This window comes from Hemitrygon akajei, chromosome 7, assembly GCF_048418815.1.
Source record: "Hemitrygon akajei chromosome 7, sHemAka1.3, whole genome shotgun sequence".
Classification (NCBI taxonomy): Eukaryota; Metazoa; Chordata; class Chondrichthyes; order Myliobatiformes; family Dasyatidae; genus Hemitrygon; species Hemitrygon akajei.
Window position 1 is genome coordinate 160739606 of NC_133130.1, and position 15823 is coordinate 160755428.

Consider the following 15823-nt stretch of genomic DNA (forward strand, 5'->3'; position numbering starts at 1 on the left):
TAGCGGAGACCACAAACAAAAACTCAGTGGCCACTTTATTAGATGCAGGAAGTACCTACTGAATTGGTCACTGAGTGGGAATGATTGAAGATAAGAATAACATGATAAGGAAGACTATAATTCAAATACAATTCCTAACTTGTGTGACTAGCTCCATGTTTTATTGGGAATGGAAAAACAAAGATAATGGGTTGCAACGTTTTGATCCAAATTCTGTTGTTAAGTCAAAAGTGTGTGCTGCTCACATTGGTGACATTATCATATGTTGTTTCACCAATGTTTGGATGAATCATGACTGGAAGTGTCCAATTTTCCAAAGCATGGTATTTTGCCAGGAATACCACAAGAACTTCGGAATGTGACCAAATGTGATTTACTCATCATTAAAAAAGGTTTTGTTTTCTAGTTCAATTTCTGGACTATGGTAGGCTAAGGAATTGTGAGTGGAAAATTAATTAAGGCTGGAGTTTGAATTTGAATGGCATTTGTAGTAGATGCAGCACAGTGCCTGCAATCCACCTTTCGCTTACATATGCATTCCTTACATATACATCAAGCTTCTTCTTAGATTCATCAGCTCTCTGCTTTACCTTGGTGTGCAGCAATTAGTTCACCATTTTCACCACTCATGAGATGTTCTTTCTAAATTCTTATAGTGACTTTCTTATATTAACAACCTCTTCTCCTGGAGAAGCCAATATGTGGAAAGAGTTACTTCACAATTTCAAAGACCTCGATCAGGAAGATGCTTTCTTCCAGGGGAGAAAAAACAAGTTTCCATATTTTCTGATATTTACAACCCCCTTCATTCTGGCTATATCCTGGTAAATCTTTATTACATTTTCTTTACTGCTGCTGTTATCGTTTTGAATAGAACAAATATCATTTTGAATAGGTCTAAAGCAGATGTAACCTCAGTGGCTCTCCACATTGCCTTGGATCACCTGGACAATACAAACACCTGCGTCAGGATGCTGTTTATTGACCATAGCTCAGCGTTCAACGCCATCATTCCTACACTGCTGATCGAAAAGCTGCAGAACCTGGGCCTCCTTACCTCTCTCTGCAACGGGATCTTCTATTTCCTAACTGGAAGACTACATTTTGTGCAGATTGGAAGTAACATGTCCACCTCGCTGACAGTCGACACTAGCGCACCACAGGGATGTATGCTTAGCCTCTGTTCTACTCTCTCTATGTCCATGACTGTGTGGCTAGGCATAGCTCAAATGCCATCTATAAGCTTTCTGATGATACAACCATTGTTGGCAGAATCTCATGCAGAGAGGGTGTACAGAAGCAAGATAAACCAGCGTGTTGAGTGCTGTGGTAGCAACAACTTTGCACTCAACTATATTTAGACCAAGAATCTGATTGTGAACTTCAGGAAGGATAAAGACGGGGGAACATAAACCAATCCTCATAGAAGGATCAGAAAAAGAGAGAGTGAGCAGTTTCAGGTTCCTAGGTTTCAAGATCTCTGAAGATCTAACCTGGTCACAACATATTGATGCAGCTATAAAGAAGGCAAGATAGCAGCTATATTTCATTAGGATTTTGAGGAGATTTAGATTGTCACGTAAAGCACTCCAACTTTTACAGATGTACCGTGGAGAGCATTCTGACTGGCTGCATCAGTGTATGGTATGTGTGGAGGTGGGGGGTGAGGTACTGCACAGGATCAAAGTAAGTTGCAGAGAGCTGTAAATGTAGTCAGCTCCATCATGGGTACCAGCCTCTGTAGTTTCCAAGACATCTTCAAGGAGCAATACCTCTGGAAGGTGGCGTCCATCATTAAGGCCCCCACCGTCCAGGAAATGCCCTCATCTCACTGTTACCATCAGGAAGGAGATACAGAAGCCTGAAGGCACATACTCAGCGATTCAGGAACAGCTTCTTCCCCTCCACCATCTGATTTCTAAATGGACATTGAACCCGTGAATACTACCTCACTAGTTTTTTTTAAATTTATTTTTGTGCACTATATATTTTAACTATTATAACGGAAGTCTCTTGCAGACTTCAGAATGCTATTTGCTTGTGTTTTTTTTTCTCTGCACGTTGGGTTGACAGTTTTTTTATGGGTTCTTTTTGTGGGCATTATGTGTTTTTTGTCACTCTGCACATTGGGTGTTTGACAGTATGGGTTTGTTTTTCGGTTTCTTTGTTTCATGACATGGAGATGAATCTCAGGGTTGTTTAATAATAGTACTGTGATCTACATTTATGTATTTACTATAATTCAGTTTGTTTCTATATTTATCATGCATTGTACTGCTTCCACAAAGTTAACAAATTTCACAATGTATGTTGGTGATATTAATTCTGATTCTGATTTTATTTTTGAAAATGGTTGAGATAAGAAGGTAGGACCTTGTCAAAAATTTCAAAACATAACTCTTTTGCTGTATATAAAATCACATGTAAATTATGAAACATTCTGAAAAACATGAGAGACAACTGAATCGATAAACTGGAAAATGGTAGTAATTGAACTATTCATCAATTTCGGGGCTCTTTTTCTTTTTTAATGATATTCAGTCTAGGCATGGGTGTCACTACCAAGGCCACTAATTATTGCTTTTATCTTTTTTGCCCTGAAATGTGCTGTGTGCCTGGGGTGCTGCTGCAATACCGTTTTCATTGCACCAGTGCAAACGTGTACTTGTGCGTATGATAATAAACTCTACTCTGACTTGTAAGTGTTTTGCAGGGTCCGAGTGCAGTTCAAAGTCAATTGTGTTGATACGGGTGTAGAACACACACAGGTCTAGAATAGATAAGGACAAATAGTATTCTTCTGTCAGCAAAATTACAACTAATCCAGACTCACTTTTTCTGATACCAGATATTTATCTGAGGACTTTATTTTAAATTCTCAAACTATTGCAGTTAAACTCCCTGGATTAATAGCTAAAGTTTAAAGATCACCCTTTCAGGCTTCTAGACTATATGTTTCTTCATAACCTTTCCAATCACATAACCACTGCATTATTAGTTTGCTAATTAACGATTGTAAAGCTACAGTTGACAATGTTATATTTGGTATTTGTTGACTCGTTTTCCAGTGACATGACATCTGCCTTTCCTCTATCCTTCAGGATCTCATTGAGCTTCGTTTGGTGAACTGCGACAGACTCTCAGCCAAAAGCTTACAGACTCTTAATAACTTCCGCAGCACGCTGGTGTCACTCAGTCTGTTTGGGTGCAATAACATTTTTTATGAAGAGGAGAATCCTGGCGGCTGCGAGGGGGACAACAGCCTGGTGAACTCCTCACGGCAGGATCTTGTTAAGGACTTCACCTTTACTGGCTTCCACCGGCTGTGTTTTCTCAACCTGGGATATCTAACTGAGGGAGTGAACGTAGACCGACTCCTGCGGCCACTGACCAGTCTGACCTCACTTGACCTCTCTGGAGTTCAGCTGAATGACATCCAGTTCTTGCTACAGTGGCAGAAGCGGCTTGGGTCATTAGTGCTGTACGATGTGGACCTCTCTGAGGAACACATCTGGGTCCTCCTACAGCTCACTAACCTCAGGTAGGAGATATTTTTTCTAGATCTTGGTCACATGATGGCCTAGAAATTCAGACCTTAATTGTTGCTCTCCCTAGTCTCAGTAATAATGAAATATAACTAAATAGTCCCTTTAATATAGTTCGGCATTCCCAGCATCTCATGTGACCGATAGTGGACAGTGTTTGATACCAGGTCAGATGAGGTACATAAAACTCATTTAGTCCAGAATGCTCAGAACTCTGGCGGTGCCTTTTGTTATTTCTCCAACTCTTTCAGTTCACTTTTTTAAAGATGAAAATAGTAAATTGTCCAGTAAACTCAGTAAATTAAGTCAAAGGAAACCTGGGAAACAAAGATCAGGTAAATTTCAAAAGAATGCAGGAAATAGAACCAGGTGAGATGGAAGGGACCTGTTGTGTGAAGGGTAGTGGACACTGGAGCCCGGTGTGAGCCAGATACTAATTCGTTAGGAATTGAAAATGGTCAGGTAGTTTTACTGTCACAGAAAATTTGACCCAAAATTTGATCAAGTGTAGGCCTTCAAGGAAGGTGATATGTCTGGAGATTTTAGAGATAAAGTGGAATGAGACTTTGAAGGGATTTTAAAACAAAGAAGAAAACTTAAAATCTGAGACCTTACCAGACTAGAAGTCGATGTAAGGGACGGTAGTAGCAGAATTCCCCAGATGCCCTGCAGTGACCTGCTAAAAGTTTCAGGTAGTGTGCTTGTCACTATATAGAAAGAAATTTTAAAGAACCACTCTTTAAATTGCTACTGAGATTGATCATATATTGTTGCAGCACCTAATATAACACCGCCTTCACTTTTAACAAAGTACTTTTCCATAGGCTCCTGTCATTCCCCAACGTAAGTAATGGTTTCAATCTTATTACTGATCTAAACTTGCATTTTTTCCTAACTGTTCTCAAACTTGTTAGGCAACACATTATTTATTGGTTTATTTATTTGTTGAGATACAGTGTGGAATAGGCTTTTTTGGCCCTTCGAGCCACGTCACTCCGCAATCCTCCAATATATTCCTAGCCTAATCACGGGACAATTTACAATGACCAATAAACCTACCAACTAGTACGTCTTTCGACTGTGGGAGGAAACCGGAAGAAACTGATGAGGTCATGGGGAGAACGTACAAACTTCTTACAGGCAGCGGTGGGAATCAATTATTTCATTCTTCTTTACACTTGTGTACCGGAAATGACATTAAACAATCTAGAATAATTTAGGATAAAAAGAAAGATTTGCATTTTAACTTCCTCCTTTCACAATTTCAGGATGTCCTTTAAGTAATTTCTGAGTTCTCTGTATTTACATATTATGGAATAAAGTGGTCCGTTTACACACAGTAAACATCCACAAACAACTAAATGTAGAACATATAGGAGGGAGATTGAAAATCTGGCTGAGTGAAGCCACAACAATAACCTCTCACTCAAAGTCCGCAAGAAGTTGATTATCGACTACAAAGGGAAGAAGCTGGAATCATTCCTCATTAAGGGAACGGAGGTAGAGGGAGTCAGTAGCTAAAAATTCCTTGACGTTTTCTCAGAGGATCTGTCCTGAGACCAGCGCATAAGTGTCATCACAAAGAAGGCACAGCAGCTCATCTACTTTCTTCGAAGCTTGCAGAGATTCAGCATGTCACCAAAAGCTTTGACGAGCTTCCATGGTTGCACAGTGGAGAGTATCCTAACTGGCAATGTCATGGTCGGGTATGGGAAACACCAGTGCCCAGGAACAGAAACAGAAAGTGGTGGACACAGCCCAGTCCATCACAGGCAAAGCCTCCCTCCCACCGCTGAGTACATTTAACATGGAGTGCTGCCACAAGAAAGGAGCATCCATCATCAAGAATCCCCTCCATCCAGGCCATTACCCCTTCTGACTGGAAGAACAGAACCCCGTAGGACCCACAGTAACAGTTAATACCCTACAACTATCAGGCTTCTGAATCAATGTGGGTGACTTTATTCAGACAGTATTATTACAAACACATAATATGTTTTCATGATGCTGGTCAAAGCATAGATATTGGCTAGAACACCGGCAAGACTCTCCTGTGTCATGGGTTCTTTTACAATTGTTATAGAAAGAAATATTTCATAGTTTATCCAAAAGACAGTGCCTAAGTACCTTAGCAATGCAAAGAAGAATTGGCTGGATTATATCCTCATAGTGACTGAGTGGCAATTGAACCCACAACTTTCTGATATTTTTTGAGTGGGGAATCTTGACTGACACATTCAAGAGAAATTTCCAGTAACAAGGTTAATGTTGTTTAATTGCTATCCTTTACTTCTGAAAAATATGTAGTTACTTTTGTTGGACAATATCACCCTCTCACAAGGATTCCCAACCTGTGGTCCACAGATCCCTTGGTTAATGACAAGGGTCCATGGCATAAAAAAGGTTGGAAACCCCTGGATTAGACTGTATTATAATTAGTTGTCTTTTGCCTGTACCACTCAATGCCTTTCAATTAGAATTAATTTTTTCTAAGTTAACCATTTTTATTTAAGTAAGCAAACCTCAGAGAAATCAACAACAGTATAAAATAAACTTAAAGATGGGTTTAATAACGTTATCCTTCCTTTCAAGGTGGACTATGCTTTGCCCATTCACAAAGAGAACATTGAGTGAGTTGTGTGTACTGTGATCCTGGATTCTGAAGGAGAGCCATTGTTAATTCTGATTTGCCCACTCTTGCCTCCATAGGTATTATTAGGGTCAGATGGAACTTGCATCATTGGGTGTCAGCAAGCCAAGTAACGGAGCTTCTTAGTCACTCTCAACAAATTAAGCTTGGTCAGTGCAGACCAGAAATCTGACCTGGAATCTTCGTCTGTGTGTCTAATTGTATAATGCAAAGTCGGAGTGATAATGAGAGTGGTACTTGAGTTATTGTTTTCAATATTCATCCAAATGCATTAATCTCTAATATCTTGCTGCAATTTCTTCTACAGACACTTAGACATTTCTCGTGATCGAACTTCCAGTTTCTACAAATTCAAACTGACCAGGAAAGTTCTCACTGCCTTTGTGCAGAACCTTAAAAACCTCGTCTCACTAGACATCTCAGGACACTTAATGCTGGATAACTCTGCAATCTCAAGTCACGATGAAGCCTTGGGCCCTGCAAGGTGAGAGCTGAGGCTTAGCCAAATATCATAGGTTGAACTTTCTTTTTTGAACATTGGGTTGCCACCTGGCTAAAAAAAAACTCATAAAAATGTAGTAGCTTTGCATGTTACCTCTTACAACAAACTATTTCTTTGGAAAGGTAATAATACCCAGTTCATATAGATATAAAAAAATTATAGAGAGATTAATGATTTGGTTAACTACTTGGCACAGGACACTACCTGAATTCCTTTGAATGACACCTATAGTACAGAGATTCCCATCACTGGGTTCAGTGCTACTTAGAGTGGCCTGGTCCTCTAGTTCAATACAATCATTTGGAAAAAGATGTTATTGTGATGTTTTATGTGCGTGCTTTAACTGTTGAGAGCAAAGCTGGAGATCCTACGTATTGGAAAAGAGCAGGTACATTCTCACAGAGTCCTAGCTTTCAAATTTTAATGACTAAAACTATTTAATTAGTTATTTGTTGCTCTGCACAATAAACCAATTTTGTGCCAATACTTGCAACATCTGTAATGTAGGAAGTCTTATGGTGCTACAGCAGAGAGCAGTCATTTTGGATGAAAACCGACAGTGAGCCAGGTTTCCAAGCACCCCATTTTAAGAGATCATACAGAGTGAGATTGTCAATAGATCAGAGGAGAGAACTTTGGAGTTAAGGAACTAAAGTTGAAATTTCAGATGGTAATCTTAGATTTCCCTGCATTAAATGTTGAGGCAAAAAAAAACATTTAAGCTTTTGAGAAATGTGATAAATTTGGACTAATTTATCTCATTTGTTTTATGTCTTTAGTAATGAGCCACAAAAGAGTAGCATTGAACCATTCCGTGCACTAAAGAGATCCTTTCAGTTCCTGGGATTATTTGACACCACACTGTGCAATCTAACACATATTCCTGCTTATAAGGTAAGTGAGCTGCTCTTCCTTAGTGGCATTCTTCACATTAGGATGCTCATTTAAGTACAGGTAGGTGGGGGGGGGGGGGGGGGGGGGGAGGGGTGTGTGTGTGTGTGTGTGTTCCGCTCTTATTCGCTTTTGAACCTGCACAATTGACTTGCAGATTTTGTTACAGTTCTACTATTATTACTAGGTAACTGGTGAAGCAAATGAGGATCAAATTTTGAATGCTATTGAAGCTTATGCAGAATATCGACCAGAGATTGCTTCGCGTGCAATAAATCATCTCTTTGATATTGCACGTATTGACCGATGTATTAACCAGCCATTGCGTGCTCTGCAGGTAAGGTTCAAGGTCAAAAGAAAGGAAGAGTGCTATGAATTAGAAAGTGACCTTTTTAGAATAGAACAGAAACTCCCTTTTAATGGTGTGAATGTAAAGGAATCCCTGCTTACATTTGGGACTGTTTGATCTGCTTCCGTCTAGTAGGCGCTTCAGATCCCTCCAGACTAAGACTAATAGGCACTGGAGAAGTTTTTTCCCTACTGCGGTCACTTTGCTGAACAGTTAACTGCCGGTTAACTGTCAGCTAACTATTACTTGGATTGCACTACCTGTATGTACAATTTATATTTTCATTTATATTTATCATTACTATTGTTATGAGCAGAGAGACAACATCTGCCGGAAGTAAATTCCTTGTATGTGCATAGGTACTTGGCGATTAAAGTCTGATTCTGATATGCCGGGGATATAATTTATTTTTCCATTTATTTATTATCATTATTATTTGTATTTTTACTGTTTGTTTTCTTTTGCACTTTTTTTTCCCTCAGTCTTTGTGTGTAATTTTTCATTAATTCTGCTGTATTTTTGTTCTACTGTGGTTGCCCACAAGAAAATGAATCTCAGGATGTTATATGGTGACATCGCAAGTATTTTGATAATAAGTTTACTTTGAACTTCGAACTTCTGTACTTTGATGTTCTTTGATGCTACTCGGCACTATTGTCTTCCAATTCTTACAGTTTTAATTCTGCACAGAATAAGTTGGTCTGCTCAATTTATAGATTTAATGAAAGTATAATGTTTAAAATTCAAAATTTTACAAAATTCACAAAAAATGATAGCCTGGGTCTCTGAGTTTCTCTCACACCTCTCTCTTCCCCACCCCCACCCCCATAAAAAGTACAGAAGAATAAGATGTAGTGGACTTGATTAGGGAGCAAATGGAAATTGCTGTATTCTGGAAGGATGAGATAATAATCTTCATCTGAATTTAAAAGAGCGAGCGTTTTAACTCGGAAACTTGAGTTTGTGACAGCACTGTTTGTCTGGGATTCCCTTAGTTGCAATGCATGAGAGGGATCGGATTTTTATTTTAGGGAAGTGAAAAAGACTTGAATCGTTCCCAGCCTCCAGTCAGCATTTTGCAAACAGTAAAGTGTACTTAGTGATGTGAAACAGGTAGCACTAGGGAGAATCTCTTACAGTCCTGCAAAATAGTGCTGTGGGATTACTGCCTCCATACAATGTCTCATTTTAGAGGATACCACCCCCAACAGTCCAGCACTTCGTCACTAAGGTAAAGGGGTAAACAGTAATCTATATGATACTGAGTTTAGCTCAGCAACATAGGATAGAGAGAAATCTGAGATATGCAGGTAAACCCTTACGCCAATTTAGGAAATAATGTTTAGGTAATTATTCTGTGTCTAAAGGTGATCAAGCAGGCTGTGAGGGACAGTGATAATGATGCGTGTGGAACTCTGTAAAAATGTGAAGGGGCCTTATAGAAAGGCCATTAAGAGATGTACTAGCCACAACGCTAATAACAAAGTAGAAGGAGGCCGTTTTGAAAATCTATTCTCTTTGTTGCAGCTGGTGATCTCTGCATTGAAGTATCACAAATTTGACAAGAGCGTTCAGGTGACGGGCAGTGCAGTGCTCTTCTACCTGACTGGCGCAGATTACCGGCAAGAACAAAGCATCAAGCTGCGCCGCCAGGTCATTCAGGTGGTGCTGAATGGTATGGAGTCCAACCACGAGGTAACGGTATGAATGTACCCGTTCAACACATCTGCACGTCTGTGAACTCTGTGCTACCTGTGAGCTTTTTAATATATACACTAGTTATTACAGTTCCTTGCAGCATAATACGATTCACTTGGTTAGTTTCTAAGAAATAGTACACAGCAAGTTGATAACTTAATTGGCACTGTGGGAGAGCCCTCCCCACCCATCATCTCTTCCCTTCTCTTTACTTTCTTGCCCTAATTCTTTAAAACCAGGCTTTTCTTTTAATGTCTCTTTCCTCCAATTCTCACCTGACATCTACTCCTTCACAATTAGCACTTTCTTGCTGTGAGTTTGTACTGGGTGTTTAATCGTGCTCCTCTGCCGAGCTCTAACTGTCGGTCCCATCCTGGCACTGCAGGTACAACGGAATTGCTGCTTGACGCTGTGTAATTTTGGTATTCCAGAGGAGCTGGAATTCCAGTACCGGCGGGTGAACGAGCTGCTCCTTCGCATCCTGAATCAGACGCGGCAGGATGAATCCATCCAGCGCATTGCAGTGCACCTTTGCAACGCGCTGGTCTGCCAAGTGGACAATGACCACAAGGAAGCAGTAGGAAAAATGGGATTTGTTACGGTAAGTAGTGTGAATATGACCACCAGCAGAAGTACCAGACTGTTGTATCATTGTCATTGTAACTTATCTATGCTGGTGAAGCATATTAGTCAGGTGGGCGGAGTGGATAGAAATAGAAGCCAATAATATGTTCTAAGTTGTGTCGATTTACATAAACCTAACATAAAAATATATTTGATTTACATAAACCTAACATAATAATAATAATAATGATAAATATAGATCCCGAGTGGGAAATTCTTCTGTTACAGCAGCAACATTTAAAAACACACTTAGCAGTGAACAGACTTAACTAATAATACAATACAGAATAATTTAACAATAATAATGTGCAATAATGTTTCAATAGGTACTTCTAATGTCATAGAAATGTATACAATGTACATCCTGAAGTTCTTTTTCTTCGCAAACATTCACGAAAACAGAGTGCCCCAAAGAATGAATGACAGTTAAATGTTAGAACCCCAAACTCCCCCAGCTCCCCCCCTCCCACACATAAGCAGCAGCAAAGCAATGAAGCCCCCCCAAACAGCAAAAAAGCATCTACACCCTCCACTGAGCACTGAAGTGTGCAGCAAAGCATCAATGAAGTCACAGACGCAGTACCCCAAAGACTATTTGTTCACCCAGTAATTCAATAATCCACAGGCGCGCGCTCTCTCTCTCTCTCTCCCTCTCCCTCTCTCCCTCCCCCTTCCCCTCTCTCCCCCTCTCCCTCCCCCTCTCCCTCTCCCTCTCCCCCTCCCCTCTCCCCCCTCCCCTCCCCTCCCTCCCTCCCTAATAAAGGAAAAGAGGTGTCTCCGTTTCACAGCGAGAGGGGAGACATAACAAAACAACTCGCTGATATATGGTGTTAAAAGTCTGTTGCGTCACTTTTTCCAAGAACTCGGGTCTCTGGGCACACAGCCACCAGCCAGCTGGCTGCTTTCAATCTTCCGTGTACTCCTATGACACATCAGGCGGCGGCACCGGCCTCGAATCCGCCCGCCTCCAGAGCCATGAAGATCCGGCTCCCTGAAAGTGCACTAGTCTTCCAAGCCATGTATTAATTTACAAAATAATAAAACAGAGACTATTGTACTATGGTGTGTGTTCTCCTGTTGCACAGAGATGAACTGTTGTATATGCTTATTGCATTTGGTAGGAGAGATTTTTTGTGACGATCCTTATGACAGCGGAGCAGAATGAGTCTGTTCGAAAGGGTTCTCTGCTGCTTATTCAGTAGGTCATGGAGAGGATGTGCCTGATTATCCATAATGAATAACAGTTTGTTTAGCGACCTCCTCTCCACCACTAACTCACAAGAGTCTGGGTTGTAGCCAAGGACGGATCCAGTCTTTCTGATGAGTTTACTTAGTTTTTTTGCATCACCAGCACCAATTCTGGTCACCCAACATAAAGCTGCAGAGAAAATTGCACTCACAACAGACTGGTAAAAGGTCTCCAACATTTTGCTGCACACATTGAAGGATCTCAGTTTCCTTAGAAAATAGAGTCTGCTCATCCCCATCTTGTAAACAGCCTTGGTGTTGGTTTTTCAGTCAAGTCTGTTAATTGAGGTGAACACCTAAGTATTCATTCTCCTCCATCACCGCAACAACTTCTCCCAGAGTGTATCCAGGACTCGTCACAATTCTCTTCCTCCTAAAATCAATCACCTTCTCCTGGTTTTGGCCACATTCAGGAGCAGGTGATTCCTTCCGCACCTCTCCACAAATTTGTCCAGCAATCCTCCGACTCCTGCCCATCTCTGATACACCCAGCCACCGCAGAGACATCAGAAAACTTCTGCAGGTGACAAGACTCAGGTTTGTACTGGGAGTCTGAGATGTACAGTGTGAACAGAAACAGAAACAAGTCAGTCCCTTGTGGTGTCCAGTGCCACTCACCACTATCTCAGACAGAAAACTACCCAGCTGTACAAACTGGAGTCTATCTGTCAGGTAGTCAGTAATCCAGGAGATAGTGGATATGTCTACACCTATCCTTTGCAGCTTCTCGCTCAGAAGAAATGGCTGGATTGTATCGAAGACACTGGAGAAATCCAAAAAAAATGTCATTCTCACAGTGCCACCAGATTCATCCAGGCATCATCACAAAAAGAAGTTGTATTTACCCCAAAGTAAAATATTGGCAAAATGTTACTCTTATTAAAAGATGTGCCAGCCAATTTATGAAGAGCAAGCTCATACAAATGACAATCCATTTCTGAGCATACTTTGTGATTAGGCTGAATCACCTGCTTTTTCACTAAACATTTGTAGCTTTTTGCAAATTTGTTTAGTAGATGTAAAAAAAGTCTTTCCTCACAATTTATTAAGAATCAACTTTTGAAGTTACTTTCTATAGCTTCCTGCAGGCTTTTCATGAAATGCACTCAGTAGCCAGTTTATTAGGTATACCAGTACACCTGCTCATTAATGCAAATATCTAATCAGCCAATCACGTGGCAGCAGTTCAGTGCATAAAAGCATGCAGACATGGTCAAGAGGTTCAGTTGTTGTTCAGACCAAACATCAGAATGGGGAAGAAATGTGATCTAAATGACGTTGACAGTGGAATGATTGTTGGTGCCAGATTGGGTGGTTTTAGTATCTTGGAAATTGCTGATTTCCCAGGATTTTCAGGCACAAAGGTCTCTAGGGCAGAGGTTCCCAACCTTTCTTATGACATGAAAGCGAGGAGTCCATAGACCCCAGGTTGGTAATTCCTGCTCTAGAGTCTACACAGAAAAACATCTAGTGAGCGGCTGTTCTGTGGGCAAAAATGCCTTGTAAATGAGGGAGGTCAGAGGAGAACAGCCAGACTGGTTCAAGCTGACAGGAAGGCAACAATAACACAAATAATCATGTGTTATCACAGTGGTGTACAAAAGAGCAGCTCTGAATGCACAACACATTAAACCTTGAAGTGGATAGACTACAAGCAGCAGAAGACCTTGAACATGAACTCAATGTCCAATTTATAGGTACAGGAGGTACCTTATAGAGTGGCTACCTAGTGTACAATCTACAGTCAAAGCTTTGGTGCTTCCATTGAACACAGTTGAACAGTTTGGCATTTTGGGGCTAGAGTTTAATGGTTAATTTAATCTCATTTAAGATTAACAAGATTTGTCTGCGTAGAAAGCAAAATCAGATGCATTAGAACATTTAGAAAGTTTTTAACAAGAACAAACTGTTCAGCCCAACAAAGCTTGCCAATATCCTTTTCATGTAGTGTGTTGAAATAACTATTGAATTTAGATTTGAAAGTCCCTAAGGTACTACTTTCAACTACACAATTAAGGAGTTTGTTCCATGTGTCCACAACTCACTGTGTTAGAACTGCTTCCTGATGTTAGTCTGAAATCTCCCCTTTACCATTCTCCACCTGTGTCCTTGTTGATGGATACATTTTGAAGTAGCAGCTGGCATCCACTTATATCCTTAATGATTTTGAACACTTCTAACATGGCTCCTCTAATTCTGCATCTACTAAGCTAAGAAGATTTAATTCTTTCGATCTTTCTTCATAGCTCATACCCTGCAGACCTGAAATGAATCTAGTCGCCCTTCTTTGGACTCTCTCCAGTGCCTTCACATCTCTCGCACAATATGGAGATCAAAATTGTACGCAGTATTCAAGGTGTGGCCTCACAAGTGCATTATACAGCTTAAGGAAAACTTCTCTTGAATTGAACTTCACTGAGCGCATTATATAGCCCAACATTCTATTAGCCTTCCTTATCACTTCTGTGTATTGTCTAGATGTTGATAATGATGAGTCTACCAGGATGTCCAAATACTCCTTATACAGTGTCTTTCTAATTCAAAGTCCCCTCCCAGTGTATATTTATATCTAATATGTTTTACATTGGACCTTGTGGATTGCGTTTCTGACTAGTTTTAATCCATGTTGCAGACAATGCTGAAATTGATTCAAAAGAAACTGGCAGACAAAGTGGTAAGTTAAAGAAAAACCTTAATTTGTTGAAGCCTTCTTAATATTCCAATGCATTTTACAGCTAATTAAATCACATTTATAATGTAGGGAAACAGACTATTTGCACACAGGAAGATTCAACTGAAATTTAAGATCCGGTTATGTGTTTCGTGAGGGATAAGTGTTGTTCAGTTTGCCAGGAAGAATTATCATGCATGTTTTCAATATGGTACCATAAAACCTTTATCACCCATCTCATGTTAAAGCCTTGCCTAATGCCAGGTTCCTCTGATAGCATAGGGTCTTTTAAGAGACTCTTTAATAGGTACATGCAGCTTAGAAAAATAGAGGGCTATGCAGTAGGGAAATTCTAGGCAGTTTCTAGAGTAGGTTACATGGTTTGTATGGCATTGTGGGCCAAAGGGCCTGTATTGTGCTGTAGACTTCTATATTCTATACGTATGTCAGATGACCTTCAGAAAAATGCAGTGAACAAATGACATGCCAGGTAATGAAATATACAGTATAATAAGTTAGCTTAAGTTTGAAAGCCTACTTTGATGATACATTTACATTGGATTTGGAATTCACCTCATTTTGCTGCCATTTTCCATATTATCATCATCAGTGTAATTAACTCTTCAATGAGGAGGATTCCAAGAATTATGCAGGTGAATACCATGATTGAAAGAGTCTCATTTTCTAGCACCACTGCAGTAATTGGCCTTGTTTTAGACTTGTTTTCCTCAGGAGAATGCTGGCAATTAACTGGTGTTTGTTGGGCCTTGTAATTTCTTGCCCCTAAATGAGTGGTGTTCACTTTCAAATGTACAAAACAACAATGGTTAATCCCTTTTAGGGTGCTCTCTCACTCGGCTATAAGTTTGACAGATGAAATTGTTCGTTTCCTAGGTTGCATAGCAGTGGCAAACCAAGCTCAAATGACACAGCTGATCATTGCAACTCAACAAATCAAAGGAGAACAAAATAGATCAAAAAATTGTTTAGATTCCCATAGTAAATTGCAAACTAGGGCCAAAGTTAAGTGAGGATGGGATAGACTTGATCTGTTTATCCATCCCCCATATTTGCTGAACCCCAAGCTCACTTGCATTTTGACATGGACCTCAGTCAAAGTTCAGAATAGCTCCTGGTGTTTTGTTATGTGCCTTTGCCTTGTGGTCACCTCCTGAGTTTGACAGGTCAGGTAACATCTGTGGAAAGGGAAACAAAGTTAAAACTCCAGAACTTTGGAATGCCGACTGTTTCTTTCTCCATGAACAATACCAGATCTGGTATGTGTTTTTGATACTTTAACTGAAGATCTTAGGCTTTAGAGAATTTTCCTTTTACTTCTGTGCAACCTTAAACCACTTTGTGTAATATTCTGCTTTTTTGTGCGCTAGAAGTTAAATGTGAAATATTTCTAACATATCCCATATGTATTTCTGTGCAGTGTGATCAAGTGATGGAGTTTTCATGGAGTGCCCTGTGGAACATTACAGATGAGACTCCTGACAACTGTGAGATGTTCCTAAACTGCAATGGAATGAAGTTGTTTCTTGAGTGTTTGAATGTAAGTTCCCTAGAGGGTATGTACTTTTACTTGTTCAGTGTGCATTTTAAGATAAAATGATCCTAAAGTAATTGTGTGCCTCTCTAT

At 40.1% G+C, this 15823-nt stretch overlaps 1 protein-coding gene across 5 annotated transcripts in view; it reads left to right on the forward strand.

The window, feature by feature from the left end:
- The window catches only part of zer1 (zyg-11 related, cell cycle regulator), a 31534-nt gene that overhangs the window by 6873 nt on the left and 8838 nt on the right, over positions 1-15823 (forward strand). For 4 of the 5 annotated variants that reach the window (XM_073052363.1, XM_073052362.1, XM_073052365.1 and 1 more), the window contains 8 exons: positions 3102-3541; positions 6503-6679; positions 7477-7591; positions 7776-7925; positions 9465-9638; positions 10021-10236; positions 14140-14181; positions 15617-15736. In XM_073052363.1, the coding sequence (XP_072908464.1) occupies positions 3102-3541; positions 6503-6679; positions 7477-7591; positions 7776-7925; positions 9465-9638; positions 10021-10236; positions 14140-14181; positions 15617-15736 (1434 nt within the window). The remainder of the gene's footprint in view (positions 1-3101; positions 3542-6502; positions 6680-7476; positions 7592-7775; positions 7926-9464; positions 9639-10020; positions 10237-14139; positions 14182-15616; positions 15737-15823) is intronic. The other variant, XM_073052367.1, reaches the window with a different exon arrangement.